Source organism: Heterocephalus glaber, unplaced genomic scaffold, assembly GCF_053883595.1.
Source record: "Heterocephalus glaber isolate CG9 unplaced genomic scaffold, H.glaber_assembly_v1.0 deba00000943, whole genome shotgun sequence".
Classification (NCBI taxonomy): domain Eukaryota; kingdom Metazoa; phylum Chordata; class Mammalia; order Rodentia; family Bathyergidae; genus Heterocephalus; species Heterocephalus glaber.
This window is the reverse complement of record NW_028258175.1, coordinates 6,082,914-6,100,097: the sequence shown is the minus strand read 5'-3', so window position 1 is coordinate 6,100,097 and position 17,184 is coordinate 6,082,914. Positions and strand designations below refer to the sequence as shown.

At 47.9% G+C, this 17,184-nt stretch overlaps 1 protein-coding gene across 4 annotated transcripts; it reads left to right on the top strand.

Annotated features, from left to right (window-relative positions):
• The first annotated feature begins 79 nt into the window (after positions 1 to 79).
• Ubfd1 (ubiquitin family domain containing 1) lies at positions 80 to 16,466 on the top strand. Of its 4 annotated transcripts, none has more exons than XM_021237322.2 (8): positions 80 to 290; positions 476 to 811; positions 1,834 to 2,042; positions 5,052 to 5,117; positions 5,363 to 5,468; positions 6,730 to 6,779; positions 9,521 to 9,603; positions 16,200 to 16,466. In XM_021237322.2, the coding sequence occupies exons 1-7, from the start codon at positions 266 to 268 to the stop codon at positions 9,599 to 9,601; spliced, it is 873 nt and encodes a 290-aa protein (XP_021092981.1). In that variant the 5' UTR covers positions 80 to 265; the 3' UTR covers positions 9,602 to 9,603; positions 16,200 to 16,466. The 4 variants fall into 4 exon arrangements, with proteins under 4 accessions (XP_021092981.1, XP_004856002.1, XP_021092982.1 ...); XM_004855945.4 differs by lacking the exon at positions 16,200 to 16,466 and adding an exon at positions 12,366 to 16,179; XM_021237323.2 differs by lacking the exon at positions 6,730 to 6,779 and having other exon boundaries at positions 16,200 to 16,460.
• The last annotated feature ends 718 nt before the right edge of the window (positions 16,467 to 17,184 follow it).

Below are 17,184 nucleotides of genomic sequence, written 5' to 3'. Positions count from 1 at the left end.
CCTGAACGGCTGCGGTCGCCGCTCACCAACAGGGGGCAGAGCCAGGCGAGCGGGCTATTTCCCCGCCCCGCCCCCCTCATCCCGGGAAAGCTAAAGCGTGGCAGGGGCCGGGCCGGGGAAGCGGAGGAGGCGGGTCTCCATAGAAACCTCCACCTGTTTCCGGCCAGCCAGTACAAGATTAGGGGCTGCTGCGGGGGCCAATCTCAGTCCGCTGGCCTCTTCCCGGCGGCCTCTGCGTGAGCAGTGGGTGTTGTACACAATCATCATGGCGGCGGCCGGGGCCCCGGATGGTGAGTGCGGAGCGGGTGGCGGGAGCCGGGCTGAGGCCGAGCTCGCTGGCGCTCCTGAGGGGGAATGCGCCCTGGGCCCGGAGGGAGGAGCGTGCCCCGGGAGCGGCGACTCGGGGGTACCCGGGCCGAGCCCGGTCCCAGGCCCAGCCTGTGGCGAGCGCCCACCCTGTTAACCCCCTTTGCAGGCATGGAGGAGTCGGGCATGGACACCGAGGCCGAGACGGTGGTAACCGAGGTGCCCGCGCAGCCCCTCAACTGCGTGGATGCCGAGGCCGCAGCGGGGGCGGCGGGCGAGGACTCCTGCGACGCTCGAGGCAGCCTGCAGCCGGCCCCGGCCCAGCCCCCTGGGGACCCCGCGGCCCAGGCCTCGGTCAGCAACGGCGAAGACGCGGGCGGCGGCGCGGGCAAGGAGCTGGAGCTGGTGGACCTGAAGATCATCTGGAACAAGACCAAGCACGACGTGAAGGTTCCCCTGGACAGCACAGGTTCCGAGCTGAAACAGAAGATTCACTCCATTACAGGTAATCTCGGCGCTGACAGCCAGCCTCCACCCCCACCTCCTTCCAGTTCCTGGTGCGTACGCTGTTCTGGACTCTCCTCGGCTCTCAGCGATCTGCAGTCTCCCAAAGTCAGTTCGTGAACGCCTATTGTTAATCAGATGGGAAAAACGAGACCTAAAATCACAGCGAGTGAGTGTGAGATTCCAGCCCAGGTCTTTTCGCGCAAGCTTCAGACTAGTACTGTTCTAACTTCGTTAGTAAAAATCACCTGAAGCACTTGTTAAATTTACAGCTGTAGACCCTTTCCCTGGAGATTCTGATTCAATGAGTCTGGGATGTAGTCACGAATTTATTTTTAGCAAATATCTTAGGTAACTTTCACAAGGGAAATTTAAGAAACAGTGCTGTTGACTGTGTACTGACCCTTCAAAATTATCTTATTTATCTTGCTTTGCCATTTGACATGGTTTCTTTTTAAAGTTTTTTATGTAGCCTATAAGGTCATAAGAACAGTAACTTTGTCCTTACTTGTTCTACTTCTCACACCTGTGAATTCTCACTTAATATTTGAGTGAGTAGATGATTCAGGGACAATTTGAGAAGTATTTTCGATATTCATTGAACAATTACTGAATACAGTCCCAGTTGATGTGCTGGATGCTTTACATTTGTACTGTCTTAATCCTTAAACCTATACTGAAGGACCGATTGTCATCGCTATCATAAAATTGTAGAAATTGAGGCTTAGATATTGTGGATCGCCTAAGTTTATAAGACTAATAGATAATGAAGCCTGTTTACTTCCTGCTCTGTTACTGTCCATCCTTTGCCCTCTCTCTCCTTTTTTTTTTTTTTGAGACAGGGTCTCACTGTGTAGTTGAGGCTGGCCTTGAACTCATAGCGATCCTCCTGCCTCAGCTTCCCAAGTGCTGGGATGACAGGCGTGCACCACCATTCCCGGCTTCCTGTGCTGTTACTCAAGGGCTATGGTCAGCACATGTTTGTGCCTTCCTTTAACTATCTGCTCTGTACCTTTTCCCAAGGTCTCCCGCCTGCCATGCAGAAGGTCATGTATAAGGGGCTTGTCCCTGAAGATAAGACGTTGAGGGAAATAAAAGTGACCAGTGGGGCCAAGATCATGGTGGTTGGCTCCACGATAAATGATGTTTTAGCAGTAAACACACCCAAAGAGGCTGCGCAGCAGGATGCCAAGGCTGAAGAGAACAAGAAGGAGCCTCTCTGCAGGCAAAAAGTGAGTCCATCTTATGCTTGTTGCTTGTGAGAAATTTGAGGCTTTGTTCTCTCTACCCTGGCTGGTTATATTCTCCCTAGAATAAGTTCCTTTTTGGACAGGGCCCATGATGGAAATTTATGGCAGCAGTTGGGTGCGGCAGAGTGGAGGTGACAACTACCTGAGATTTGCAACTTTATTTCATCTGGCGGGTCAGTGTGTCTCAAGTCTACCTACTTTAGAACAAGGCTTTTGTGAACGGAACTTCAGACCAGATGTTAAAAGGAATCAAATATGGGTTTCTCTGTCCTATTTAGTGCTACAGAAAAATGCCAGCACTACTAGAACTAAGCCCCCATCTTACATACAAGTTTGTGCATTTGATTTTTGGTTTGTGGCTTCTTCCAAGTTCAAAATGACCAGTTATGCATAGGCATGGAAATCAGCAAATATCGGAGGTTCCTCTAAAACTGACCATTTCAGGAAGCCAGATGAAGCAGAGTAGAAAGATAGCACTGTTCTTGTTCTCCTGATCTGTGAAATATAGGCTGTTTTTTTCATAATTTCTCCATTGCTCATATTGTGTAGAATCTTACTTTGTCCTGAGTGCCTAGCAGACATTAAATTTTATTTTTTAATTTTACTTGCTTATTTATTGTAGTACCGAGGATTGAACACAGCCTTTGGACTGAGTTATATCCACAGCCCTTTAAAAAATATTTTTTAAAATTTTGAGCCAGGGACTCATCGAGTTGCTCAGGTTGGGCTCAAGCTTGCCTATCCTCTTGCTTCCGCCTTCTAGTGTGCTGCTGGGATGACAGCTCTGTGTCATTAGGCCCAGCTAAAGGTATTTACTGACTGGAAGAATCATCACTTGTGCTCTTCTCACCCATTGAACCCACTTCTTGTGAATAGCTGCTGTACCAGGAAAACAGATATTCTTAGTTTAACCTGTGTCCTAGCACGGTAGATCAGTTTTGATCCAGTGTCAGTTTTAGCAAAAGTAGACATTGAGATAACATGTTCAGGGTGGGGCACAATTTTGTGCTAGAGATCCACAATCCCTTATGTGTGCTTGCAAAACTTGGAAGAGTTTTTATAAATTCACATCACTGTTTTTGGTGATGTCTGAGACTCCATAGAGGATATTGTGGTGGTGGTGGTGGTGGTGGGGGTGGTGGGGGTGGGGTGGTACTGGGCATTGAACCTTGAACTCAGGGCCTTGCTGCTGAGCTGCATCCCTAGCTCTGTATTTTTTATTTTGAGATGAGGTTTTACTGAGTTGCTAAATTGCTTAGGATGAGGTGGAATTTGCAGTTCTTCTGCCTCAGCCTCCTGGAGTGCTAGGATTACAGGCATGTGCTTCCACGCCTGGTTTATGTAATACATATTTTAAAGCTATATTGTTTTTACACAGCCCCTGAGATGCTTAAGTCTAAAACAATGATCTTGAGTTTGTTTTTTTTCTGGTAGTGCTGGGAAATTTGAACTGAGGGTCTCACACATGCTAGACAAGCACTGTAGCACTGAAATGCATTCCCAGCCCTTGTCCATGGGGTTTTTTGTTGTGTTTTTGATTTTGATGCTGAGAATCAAACCTAGGGCCTCGTACATGCTGAGCGCATTCTGTATACTGAGCTCTCATCCCCAGCCTCTGTCCACAGAGCTTTAGAGAAGGGATTATAAATGTCCATTCACATCTGCAAGGTGTTTATTTGGATACTTTCACCCTCCCTTCCAGGTACTGGGTCATGATATCTTGTAATGTATTGAGTTCATTCCTATTTTCCTTTTCCCCTGTGTGTGAAATCGTCAGATATCAGTGAGTAGTCTCACTGGTTGCACTGAGCCAACATGCCTCATAAATACAGGTTTTGAGTTATTAATGGTAGTGTCACAGGCTTAGAACTTTTCTCTACAGTGCAAAAGGCACTTGAAAGGTCTGACTCAAATTGTGTTTCCAACCTCAGCAGCTTTGTTCCAGGGATGCCAGTTATGAGGCGTGAGGCTCCAGTCCTTTGGCTTTTTGGCTACTTGTTCAGGAATCTGGGGCTGATGTGCAGGGTGACACTTGTGTTAGCAGCCTGGCAATGTTGCATTCATCCCTCCTAGATGGTTCTGCCTAGCCAGTGAGGGGTTGTGCTGGCTCAGGCCTCCTGGTGCTTAAGTTTGACTAGACTTTTACCTTCCACCCATTCATTGCCCCACAGTTCCAGCTTTACTAAGCAATTGCTGAACCTAGAAAGCCATAGATGGGGGAAGGGAGGACGAGACTCAGCCATTTAGAGCAGGGCTGAGAGCTATTTAAGGGGCCATGATGGAACCTTTAATGAGCTGCCTCAGAGTCCTTGGAATGGGTAAGGGAACAGGGTCAAAGTCTTCTTAATGTCAGAGTACAGAACACTCAGCATTCTGTTTGAAAATGTGGCTCCACAGGTTTTCTGTGGCTGAGGTTGAGGGTGAGCAGTGGCAAGACTTCTGTGATGGAATGGGTCTGCATTTGTTAAAGAAATGTCCTTCCTAAGCAGTTAGATGACTACCAAACTCTTTGGGAGTTTAAGTTGACAAATGGTGGTTGTCATTTCCTATCTTCCAGGAGAACCACACAGCTCTCTTTAGCTGGATGTTTAATCCTTTCAGTGGTGATTTGAGGGCTTGAAGAGAGTAAAGTGTTTGAATTAGTAAAGTGTTTGAATTACATTAGTAAAGTGTTTGAATTCATAAATTCTCCTTGCTCTTGAACTTTAATATCTAGTAGAATAGCTATATCTGGCTGATTAGAAGTTCAATGCAGAGCAGTCACAGTGCAAGCATAAGGTCTCTACCCTGACATTAAGAAGCACATTTCATCGCCTCACAGACTTGAGTGGGACAGTACTGCTCTGCAGTGTCAACCACCTGTACTCTGAGGCATTAAAATAGCTTTAGATCCAGAACCTGAAGGCTTTCTTCATCCTATCTTTCTTTCAGAGAGATAGCAACATGACTAAAATGTAGCTGCTTCATTTAATGATCTCTTCTGATTTATAGCAACACAGGAAAGTGTTGGATAAAGGAAAACCTGAAGATGTGATGCCTTCTGTTAAGGGTGTCCAGGTAAGTTGAATTCTTTGTGAGCATCTGAAAAGGAACTAGTTCCACATTCTGAGGTTCCTATAACTGTGTCTTTTTGTTTTTGTTTTTTTGGTACCGGGGATTGAACTCCTCGGGACCTTGTGCTTGCAAGGCAGGCACTGGAACCACTGAGCTAAATACCCATCCCGTAACTGTTTTTGAATCAGTCCTTCCTCTTTTTTCTGCCCAAGTATTCCTTTATCTCTTACCATATATTGTGCCTCCAGGAGCGCCTGCCAGCGGTACCTTTGTCCGGCATGTACAATAAGTCTGGAGGAAAAGTGAGACTCACCTTCAAGCTAGAACAAGATCAGCTATGGATTGGCACTAAAGGTATGCTGTCCTGCTATCCTCCTCTTAGCTCACTGCTTGTCTCCAGCACCTAGAAGCACTCGCTTCTGAGTGCAAATGTCCTCATCTGGAAACCTCTCTCTCTTCACTGTGCTGTGTGTGCATATGGCTTTTGAATTTGCTTTTAGATGCTTGCTTCTTGTTTGTACCCTTTTCCCTCCTTATTTTCAGTCCAATCTCAGGGCCAATCCATCAGGGGACATTGACTCTTCAATTGTACACAAGACCAGAGGTCCCAAACATGTGGCTGGAGGGTCAGGTCTGGTCCCTAGGCGAGGGTTTATGGGTTTGTACACAATTTGCAAAAATCAGGAGATTTCGATCTGATTTTTTATTTTATTTTATTATTTTGGTTTGGCTTCTCTTGAAAAAAATTAACAGTTTGGTGATTTGGGGCCTGTGTTCTCATGTGGCATCAAGGAACTAGAGCTGAGTAGTTTCCAGTGGGTCATGCTATAGTGCCCATGGTCCTATATTTCATGTAGTCAGCTTCGCTCATTTTTGTCACCTGCCTGTCCCCTCTAGGTCATTTTGACCCTGTTCTAGGTGACGTTTTCCTGATTGCTGCCCTTCCCTCCCTGCCTGGCTGCATGTCCCACCACCACCACCCATGCATAGTGTCTGGGTCAGCTTGCTGTTTGCTGGGAAATACCATCTCCTTTCCCCTGGACGGTTACAAAGTCTTGTTGGTTACACTCTAGAATCATCTCTGTCCCCTAGTTTGCCAGTTTATTATGCCAGTTAAGGCTACAAGCATCTTCCAAGTGTGATGTGTTAAAAAGCGTATCAACTTATTTTTCTGCACTGTGTGCCCTCTTCTGTCCGATCCTTTTTCCATACTGCTTCTTGTCAGTGGTTTCTGGGCTCCAAAACCTTGGGCTCATTAAGGCCAAGTCCATATATCTAAATGTGGTGTTCTGTGTTCTCAACGATGGGTCCCAGTTTAAATTGTTGCCTGCTCTCTTTGCCCCATATGTTCAGCTGCATCACCTGAACTTGTCAGTCCATGCTTTGCACAGCTTCATGTCCTTACTCATGCTGTGTCCTTACCTGGAATGCCTTCTTCCCATTCCTCGTTATTAATAAAATCTTCCAAAGCCGTCCTTCAGTGCCCTCTCCTAATGAAGCCTTCCCTAATAGCTCCCCCACCCTCCAAATGAACTGCTGCTGCTTCTGTTCCTAGAGCACTCCCTTTATGTCCCAGAGCACTCATTACTCTCTGACTTGTCTGTCCCCCTGTTAGATTCCTGGAGGGAACCGAACATCCTAATTCACCTGTTTCTGGCCAGCACTGTAGGTATTCAGTGTTCGAGGTAAATGCTAAAGAGAAGTATAGGGGATCTTGTGAGGCTAATTGGCTTCAGTGACAGGCCATTTAGTATAACCCCACTTAAAATGGGACTGCAGTTTGACAGAAAATAAAACTTGGGGCAAGGGCGGTGGGGAGTGAGATTTTTATCATTTAAAACATGAATGTTATAGAACATAAAAATTTCTTATTTCCAACCTTATGCTGGTTCTTAAAGGGACCAGACTGAAGTGCCAAAAGCACTTGAGTTCTCTGACAATTTCGTGATAATTCACTATAGTTTTCATTTTACATTGAACTCCCAACTGCATGGTCAGTGCAAGTTTTGCAGATTGTTAAGGATTTCCTCAGTTTTTCCAAGGACCTTTGAACCATTTACCAGATGATTCTTTTTTGCAGAGCCTGTTACCCCAGTCCTCTGTCCCTAGTTGCCCTGCCTGTGTTGGCTTTGCAGGTGATCTTGCTTAGTTCTCCATCATTGCATTCACTTGCTGAAGCATCCAGATCTCCTGCCTCTTTCGAGAGTTCTCCTCCTGCTGTGGGCAGCCCAACTGAAGGCGGTTGGCAAGGTTGATCTAGGATGATGATGATGCCCAGGAGGATGGGTGCAGGCAGGGGGTCTGGGTGGAGCCCGAGTGTCTATGTGCTCATAGGTCTCTGGGGAGTATTTTTGTTAAGTTATATAGGAAACCCAGTAATTGCAGGGACTGACCTAATGAACGCCTGTCTGCACATTGGAGGTTTTATTTCATCTTCTGGAAGCACCCACCTTCCTGCTTGGCATGAGGGCAGAGCTCTAGAAGTAGCTTGATGCCTTGGGCTTCTGAGCTCCTGAAAGCCTTCTTTTCACCCTTATTAAGGAGCACAGCTTCAGACTCATGCCTTCCAGGCCTGACCAAGGCTGAGCTCTTCATTCCCACCCAGAGCGCTGTGTCAGTGTCCCTCAGCTACCCAGGGGCAGGTGCTCTTCCCACTTGCCCAGGTGTCCTGTCAACCGAGTGTCAGAGGCCTTGGAGAAGGACAGCTTGTCCTGGGAGTTGGTGCTAGCCCTGGCTTCATCTTTCCATTCATTAGAGGTTGCTGTGGAGTAACCTTCTTAGCAGCTAGCTGGCTTCACGATGTAAGTGACCCTCCAGGACTACTCTCCCCCTGTAAGGTCTCTGCTGCCTTGTATTAGGGGAAGACACTACCAATAGCCTCAGGAACACAGCCGGAAGAACCTGCAGCTTCCTGGAAGTCTATGCCCTGTCCTAGGAGAGTTGAATCTCTGCAGAGTGAAGCCTCATGTAGAACAGGTGCACTTGAGACCCTGATTGCTATCACTCTGCAGTGTGGGCCCAGCAGTATCCAGTCTTTGGAGTTTTCAAGAGAAGCCAGAAATCCATACCTTTATGTGAAATTTCCAGACATTTCAAGCTGAAAACTTTTAAAGTTTCAGGTTTTTTGTTTTGGATTTTTTTGGCTTTTTGAGATAGGGTCTTGCTGTGCAGTTCAGGCTGGCTTTGAACTCAACTGTGTAGCCCAGGCTGGTCTCAAACTCATAGTGAAGTTCCTGCCTCCCAGTGCTGAGACTACAGGCATGCACCACCACGCCCTGCAGAAGTTTCAGTCTTGAAGACAGCTGTTGTTGATCTTGTATCCGTGGCCACTGTGGAGACCCACAAAAAGTATAAACTTGAGTGAATATCTTCAGGTCCCTTCCAAATTGCCACTTTTTCAGAAAGAGAAACTAAGTCCTCCGAAATGGAAGTAAATTGTCTTAAGTAACCAGGTAGACTAGAACCCAGGTCTCTAAATTGCAAGACTGTTTGGCAACTTACCTATTTCACATCCTACATTTTCAGATTTTCCTTTCTGCAGAGGCTGTAATGAGTCTTTCATTTTGATTTAACTGTTTGCAGAGAAATGCCTGCCTGCATCTCAGGTGTCTGCTGCTTCTGGGGTCATTTCCTATGGTGCAGGTGCCCCCAATCCCTGCCCTCACACCAGTCCTGTAGTTGGCTCGTGCTCAGCAGTCTCATCTCCAGGCACCCGCACCGCCTCCTCTTTCTTACCCAGCATCCTTAAACTTGCTGCAAAATGTCTTCTAGCCCCTGTGATTAGAGGCATCTCCAGTGTGCGTTACATGAGGTTATAAATGTTTGAAAGAACTTTGTAAAATGTGTGTCTACACACAGGGTGACGGGAGGGAGGAGACGGAGGGGCAGCAGGATCACGGTACAGGAAGTGACCTTAAAGCCTGAGCATTGCTCCCTCTTTGAGAGAACCACAGGGGAACACTGTTGCATCTCTATTTGTGGGCTCTTGTTCTCCCTATTCTAGGTGTCTAAGACCTTAACCAATGCTTGGGCTTGGGCAGTGAGAGTATAAAATAGTTTCTTGGGTGTTTGTTAATCATGAGACTTTAAAAACTAACACCAGAAAAAACACACAGGCACACACACAAAAGGAAAAACACTAGGAAAGATCTATCTCTGCTCTCAGAGACCTTTAGTATATCATTGTTGATTCCTGTTCCCCATTCGCTCCTGAGGAATTCCCAGTTCCCAAGCAGGGATCTCAGGGCACTGATCCCACATGGGAAGATGGTGTCCCATGTTCCTTAGGGGGCTATGCCAGTCAGTTCCCTGTAGATCCCCCAGCCCTGGTGAGGGAGGGATTGCTGAGGCAGAGGAGTTAGAACAGGGAGACTTCTGAATAACCACTGTCATCCCTCTCAATCTAGAGCGGACTGAGAAATTGCCCATGGGCTCCATTAAAAATGTGGTCAGCGAACCTATCGAAGGACATGAAGACTACCACATGATGGTGAGTACCCCAGGTTAGCCTCGTCCCTGATTAGGCCTCTGCTTCCGCTTACCTAGCAGGAATGGATTTGAAATTGAGCTTTTCTAATTGAAGAGAGAACTCTTCAGAAAACTTTGAGAAGCTGGGTGTGGTTGCGCATGCCTATGCTCCCAGCACCTAGGAAGCTGAGGCAGGCTAGCTTAGGCTATGGAGCAGGACCCAGTCTCAGAAAGGGGGTGGAGGGCATATCTAAGACCCTCGTTTTCTTCATCAACGTAGAGTTTCATTCACGACCCTGTTCTGCTGCCCACCTTCAGCAGTTTAAAGGGATTGTTTTCTCTTGCCCTGCTTTGGAAATGTTTCTTATTTGCTTTTAGACCAAGAAAATAAAGAGGAAGAATGGCTTATGGATTTTCTTTTGTTTTGGTCTGGTTTTTTTGGTACCAGGGATGGGATTCGGGACCTTGCGCTTGCGAGGCAGGTACTGGAACCACTGAGCTAAATTGCCGGCCCTGGGTTTTCATTTTTAATTTTGTCTTGTTAATAGAAAGAGAGCCCCTCACCCCCGCCTTGGAGTTAGGAAGACGCCAGGCAGTCTTTCTTCTGTTGTGGCCCTGCATGTGCCAGACTGTGCTTGTCGCATGGCTGGGGTCCTGTGAGGGACAGGGTCTGAGGTGCATCTGTTCTGCACGGAGCTCTGCTCTACAGAGTAGGCTGCACTTCCCCAAGGCAGCGTGTGCAGGCACTCTGCAGGTCTGTGAAGAGCACGGCAAGGAGTTCAGTGATCCAGTGAGATGAGCAGCTCAGACCAAGCTCTCTTTTCCCAGCACTTTTGGGAGAGCTTTTTTTCTTTTTGGTACCGAAGATTGAACTCAGGACCTTGCGCTTGCAAGGCAGGCACTGGAACCACTGAGCTAAATCCCTGGTCTTTTTGGAGAGCATTTTAAAAAGTGCATTTTAAGGGCCGGGCCGGGCCTTTTTGGAGAGCATTTTAAGGGCCGGGGATGTAGCTCAGTGGTTCTGGCATCTGCCTTGGAAGCGCAAGGTCCCAAGTTTGATCCCCGGTACCAAAAAAAAAAATGCAGTTTAGCTACCTAGGTTCCTAAGTTATTCTGAAGGGCCTTGACTGGAAGTAGCAGTCTTATGAGGGCAGGGCTGTCTGCCATGCTCCCCCTGAGGAGGCGGTTTTTCTGCATCCTGTCAGCAGTGCAGCTGTGCCGGCCCCACCCAGGGAACAGTGCAGTGGTGCGACCTGTGCAGGGGCCGTGTGGGGAGATCCTCTTGGTACAGGAAAGATGGAAGTGCGATGGGCTCCAGCCCTGTCAGTGTTGTCAGCTGGCTGAGGCTACCGCAGGCCCTGATTGGGACTGTGTCCCCGAGTGGTAGGCGCCTGGACTCTTTTCCCGGCAGCGATGGGAATGTCACTGGCAGTCCTCAGCCAGTGCCTTCTTACTGCTCCTGATCTTTCTGTAGTCTTTAAAACAAGACTGCAGACAGCTTTGTCTGGCCTGTTACTTTTCTGTTTTAACACAAAGTTGGATTTTAATATTATTGGCTGGGCCCCTTACTCCTTTTTAAAATATTTGTGTGAACAGTCTGACCCTGTGGGGTTCGTAGCCCTAGTTTGGAGGCAGCCTGATGATAGGGATGTGTGAGTTGGATGGAGCAACCTGGGCATCTCCGGAAGGTTAGTGTGCGTGGGTAAGGGCCATGCACTCAGTGTGAATGTTCATTTCTCCTTGGAGTCATTTCTGGCAGAAGATGGTTCCAGCAGCCCCTGTCTGTTTTCTAAGCACTGTAAATAGCATTTTTACTTTTGTCCTAATGGTAGATGCTGTTTGTCTAGCTAGGTTTATGTCACAGTTCACAGTTAGAAAAATGTGGCTGTATGCTTTTTAGAGATGTGTTCTAAAAAACACAGAGGACAGAGAGTACCATAACCCATATGTCCATCACCGAGAATTGACAGTTGTACATACTTTGTAACTTGTTTGAATCTTTTTCAAATAAAAAATACAATGCACCAGCAGTGATGATGTTCCCATTGTTTTCCCCTTCCTGCTGCCCTTGCCACAGTTCTGGTGTGTATTCTTCCCATCTGTTTATGCTTTACTTATGTATGTGGCCATGAACGAGATCAGGTGGTGTTCTGTTTTTTCAGTTTTCCGCATGGTGTCACGGTATATGCACCTTTCTGCAACTTGCTTTTTCTGGTTCCACATGGTGATGTGTACTAACCTCTAGACCGTAAGGATCCTGTTCATACCCGTTGTCAGAGCGCCCCACGTGTGCGTGTGACAGTACCGCTCCACTCTGAATTACACATCCTCTTATTGGTGGGTGTGTAGGCTGTTGCCAGGGTTTTGTCGTTTGGGGCAGTGCTGCTTTGAGGACCTGTGTCCTTAGGCATGTGGGACGCCTTCTAGGCTAGTGGCTCTCACACCAGTGCCTAGGAGGGCAGCGCTGCTGCCCTGGGGGCTGTGGAAGCTTCTCAGCCCCACCTCCTCCCTCTGCATGGCGGGGGCCTGCGGGCTCTGTCCACACAGCCCTCGCCTGGCCCTGCTGTGCACTCAGGCTTGAGCATTGCTGCTCTGAGGTTCGCCGTGCCGAGCTCCTTTGTTTTTGAGGTCCCTTTGAGGTTGTAAGCGAGTGCTCCCCATATGTACAGCTTCGTGTTTTCTTTCCTTTCTAATGGGCTCACCTCCCACCTCCCCCATGCCTGTGCTCTGCCTGTTAGTCACCCATCTCTGAAGTACTGCTTGGTTTTCCTTTTTCCCTTCCAGGCATTTCAGTTGGGCCCCACGGAAGCCTCGTACTACTGGGTGTACTGGGTTCCAACTCAGTATGTGGATGCAATCAAAGACACTGTGCTGGGCAAGTGGCAGTATTTTTGAAAGCACTTTCACCTCTGGCCCAGGAGACTGACCCAAAGTGAAGGACATTGTGGGAGAGGCCTGCAGCATCCTGGATTTCAGAGTTCTGGACCTTTGCTCACAAAAACAATCTATTCATTCTGAGGCGATGTGGTGACTGAAGCCAGAGGTGATGTACTTTCACCATTAGCTTAATTTTAACTTAAAATCACCAGTTCCCTTTCCTGCAGTCAGCGTCATACCATTTTTAAAGTCAGTACCATGGAAATCAATAAATCTGAATTCCGAACATGTTGTGTGGAACACTCTAAAGTCTGTCCAAGAGTAGATCTGCCAGTTAATGTTGAGAAGGGAATCATCAAAAGCTTCCTTTTGTTTTGTTTTTTGCTTTTAAAAAATGATTTCAACTGAAATATTTTCATAAACCTTTGGTTGCAAACATTTGGACTGCATTGTGCTAAGTTGGGGTGTTTTTGTGTTTTCTTTTTCTTTTTTCTTGATGTTAAAATTGTATGCAAAATGGGGGGTTTTAGTAAGCCATATGTTCCTGTCCATCGATTCAGATTTAATTCTCTCCCTTTTTAATTTTCTCACTTCCTCTAGATTTGAGTTTTTATTTTAAAAACCCAAAGATGTCAGTTCCTCTTTTGGTACCTCATCCACACCTCCTCTCCTGGGCTCCCTTCTGTCATGCCGCTGCTGCTTGGGAATGCATGGGGGAGAGGAGGAGCCGCGGGGTCTTGGTCAGGGAGCTCACACCCTGCCGTGGTGTCTGTGGAGCAGCGGAGTGTCTCACAGGTGATTCCTGTCTACACATCCTGCCCTCGGGACCCCAGCTTCTGGGGAGTTCCCTCACTGGTTTGACGGCTGTCGGCAGCCCTCACTGAGCATGGCTCCCTGGGCCGGCCTGGCATCACTGTGCCTCAGCCAGGCTGCTCCACAGCCCCAGCTCTGAGGAGGAGCCAGGCAGAAGCTCACTGACACAGCTGTCTACCCACAGATCTAGAGACCTCTTCGCTTGGGAAGTTTTCAAGACATTCTTAAGCAGTCCAATGATGATTTCAGTTCTGTTTCTCCGTTTGGTCCTTCTGCTCATGCATTAAGTTCAAGTGTCCTTTATCCCAGCTCCAGAGGTGCTGCCTTTGTCAGTAGGAGGACATCTGATCTGGTGGCTTGGCTGATGGTGTTTGAACAGCAGAAGTGGAATAAGTTGCTTTCATGATAAGCTCATCTTCTGGTTTTAGCCCTTGCGTTCTTTGTACACGTGAATTTCTGTCGTCTCCTTATGACTTGATTGACTCTGAAATAAGGGAGTCTTAGTGGATGGTACCCTTTGTGCTGTTTGCTGTTTCTCTGCTGCTGTCTTTGCAGTTCTCCTCTCTGGTTGCAGGCTCTCGTAGTAAGGTTTGGCAAGAAATCTTCCCACCTTCATATTTGGATTCCAAGCTGTTACCCTCCTCATTCTGTGAAACGTATTAGCATGTGTTCACCTAAGATGACTATTCCTTGTGAGCCAGTTAATGACGATATTATGTGCCCTTCCCTTCTAAGCTGTAGTTCAGGAATCCAACCCATATAGACAGACTTGCTTTTCGTGGTTGTAGTCAATGCCAAGTTATGCATCTGGGCAAGAAAATCTACTCTTTGCTTTTTTGGAGGCATGAGTATGTATGTGGAGTACAGCATCCAAGAAACTAACTGTTTTCATCCCTTGAGAAAGGAGCAGTCACTGCGCTTTCCTGTTCTCGATGGCGTGCAGTTCTCGGGGAAGAGTGGGTCTTGGCTCCCTGTCCCAGCCTCCTGTGGTTGACAGGTCTGCAGAGGAAGTGATCAGGCAGCAGTTGAACACTGCCCTTTTCGTTTGCCAATGTCCTTGTCTTAAAGACTTGCCTCGCAGTGCCAACTCCCATTTTTGGTCTGTAAGCAGGTGCTTGTCCCCAGATCAGCTCTGAGGCCCCTCTCAGAGGCCCCTCTCCTCAGCCCGCCGCTTGCCCCCGGTGCGCTCCCAGCGCCCTCTGGTGTCCCTTCTTAGTGTATGCCATTGTCTCCCTGCTGCCCACGGGCCGAACTGCTTCTCACTCAGGCTGGTGTCATTTCAAGAGGACCAAAGCCTGCGTGAGCCTTTTTAATTTTCAGTCAAATGGTGCTTTTTTCCTTACTTCAAGATACTATATATAAATAACGATGTAAATGACATCTTTTCGTATGGAGCTGTTTGAGTATTGCTTTGTAGAGCTCACTGAATCTGCTGTCCCAATCTTGAGCTCTGGCTCCTGACCCTGGCCGCATGGAAGGCCTCGCTGGCAGCGCTCGAGAGGGCAGAGGCACACGGCACCAGAAGCCCATGAGAGGAGTGTTTAAGATCCATGTGTGGATCACAGCAGTATTCACTCTTTTGTCATTACATCCTGTGGGCGGTCTCTTTATATATTTCTTACTGTCTGAAATTTACTGACTAAATCTGTGTAAGCAAACTGAAATACTTTTCCGTTTAGGTAGCATCATAGTGTTTATTTTTTTCCTCAGGATTATTTCTGTACAGTTTCATCACTGTCAGATTGGAGGGGACCAGAACTTCCCCTCCCTGTGGCAGGGGGCATGCAGGTGGCTAAAGGAAGAGCGGCCTCCCACAGAGGCCTCGGCAGGCAGGGTTACCGGAGGTGAGGAGCGGAGGGGCCTGTCGCTCCAGAGCCCCACAGCGGGCTGCTTTCCCATCCACAGCTGGTACTGGCGATCCTCCTGCAGGGCTTCGCTGGCCCTCCTTCCCTCCCTGAGGTGACTCGGGAGCATAATGTGACGACATAATCCCTGCTGAGCCGGGTCCTCTCAGCACCGTTTCAGTCAGTCAGGTCAGAGAATTGAGACTTGTGAGTTGCTGGAACTCTTTGGTATGAAGTATTTTAATCTATGATGGGCCTTTTGCAAGTAGTATCTGCTCTTTTTAAATGCAGTTTAAGTGAGTTAAGGGTGCACTTTCTTACAATCTTGCGGACAGAACAGGGGCCCAAGTGAGACCCTCACGGGCTCCTTAGTTGCTGCTTTTACCTTATGAGGGCCAAAGAGATTAACTTTGCCACGCCTCAGAAGTTGCCCTGTTTCACCCAGAAGGGACTCAGTTTCCTCATATCACCTAACCATGTGCCTGGAGGAGCCGTGTGTGCTCTTCCACCTGGCCCACCCTGTCTGCCAGGAGCTGAGAGGGCCGAGGGGCAGATTCAGTGTGCCAAGAGCCAGGCCATGCAGGGCGGGCCTGCTGCCCACCATCTGCTGAGGAAGACCTTCCTCCTGCTCCTCGCCTCGCCGTGCCTGTTGTCTGGGAGAAGGATGGTCCCTTTGTCTTAAGCCTTTCCCAGTCGTCTCCAGATAGGGTGGCCTCTAGCAGCCCTTCTGAAGTCGTGGGTGGTCGGGAGCCCTCTGAGGTGCAGAGCATCTGGTAGACTGACCTGCCAGGCCAGGTGGCTCTACTGCTTTCTAACTTTCTAAGAACCTTTTCCTTTCCTAAAGAGTTCTACAGTTATTTGACAAATGTATGTGAGTATCATGTTTCCTTGTGGTGTACGCTCTGCTCTGGTTTGTTTTAAATCAAATGCCTGTTTGGGAGGAGATGAACGTATTTAGTCTCTTAGATTTGCGCTGCTGGATTTTTTTAAAAAGTGTAATCTTGACTAGCTGTCTTATTGTTTATCCTGTAAAATTAGTCTATCAATTAAAGTTTGATAATTAATTGCGTCTCTTTCCTTCCAGTTCTTCCTGCGCCTCATTCATGCTGGGGACTGAACAATATTTGCAGCTGTGCCTAAAGCCATCTTTTGCCAGATTTGGTCTTCTTTCTTTGACTCTAAATGTATTAGAATTTGTTCTCTACTGAACAGTTGATAACAGAGATTTCAGTTACTCCGTGGCGGCCAGACTGACCACCTTGCCAGTGAGTCACTCTCCCTGGGCAGCCCTCTGGGTGCTCCGGCCGCCATGCATCGGAGGGCAGCTGCCCACCCACCCGCCCTTCCACCTCGCCAGGTACCTCGTGTACTTCACCGACCATTTAGCCTTCGCGGACATGTTTAATAAAGCACTGGAAACAGAGCTCTAGCTACAGGCTGCACAAACCCAGGAGGAGGGAGGGGGAAGATTATTACCCTAAAATGGGACCAGGATGGTATCCTTGGTGGTTGATAGTTTGTCCAAACTGGTTTTGACCCAGGACCACTCCCAGTAGACCCTTTCTTCTCATTCCCATATTTTTAATTTTTAACAATTTTAAAAATTATTTATTTTTTTTGGTACCGGGGATTGAACTCCGGACCTTGTGCTTGCGAGGCAGGCGACGGAACTACTGAGCTAAATCCCTGTCCCTGTCCATATTTTTTAAATGTTGCTGAAGGTTCTGGTCTCACTTCCCCTTCCCAGAAGGGAGATGGCTCAGCTTTTTTCCATTTTCCTAGGACTTCATGGTCCTGAAGCAACTCTGCTGGGCTCTCAAGGCTTGGGCTGTCACTTGGGAGAGGAGGGCAAGGTGGATCATGCCACCTGCTGTCCATCTGATGCCTCCTGAGGATCTTCTGTCTATTCACAGGGTACTTCTGGATTTTCCCCCAGTTCTGAGCAGTTCAGGGAGTTTAAAACTAACAGGATGATTGCGTCTCCTGAGATGGAGAATGAGGTAAACTCCAACACAAATGTGTCACCATACTGTTGGGAGACATCTGGTATTTTCTGCACTTTGGGAAAC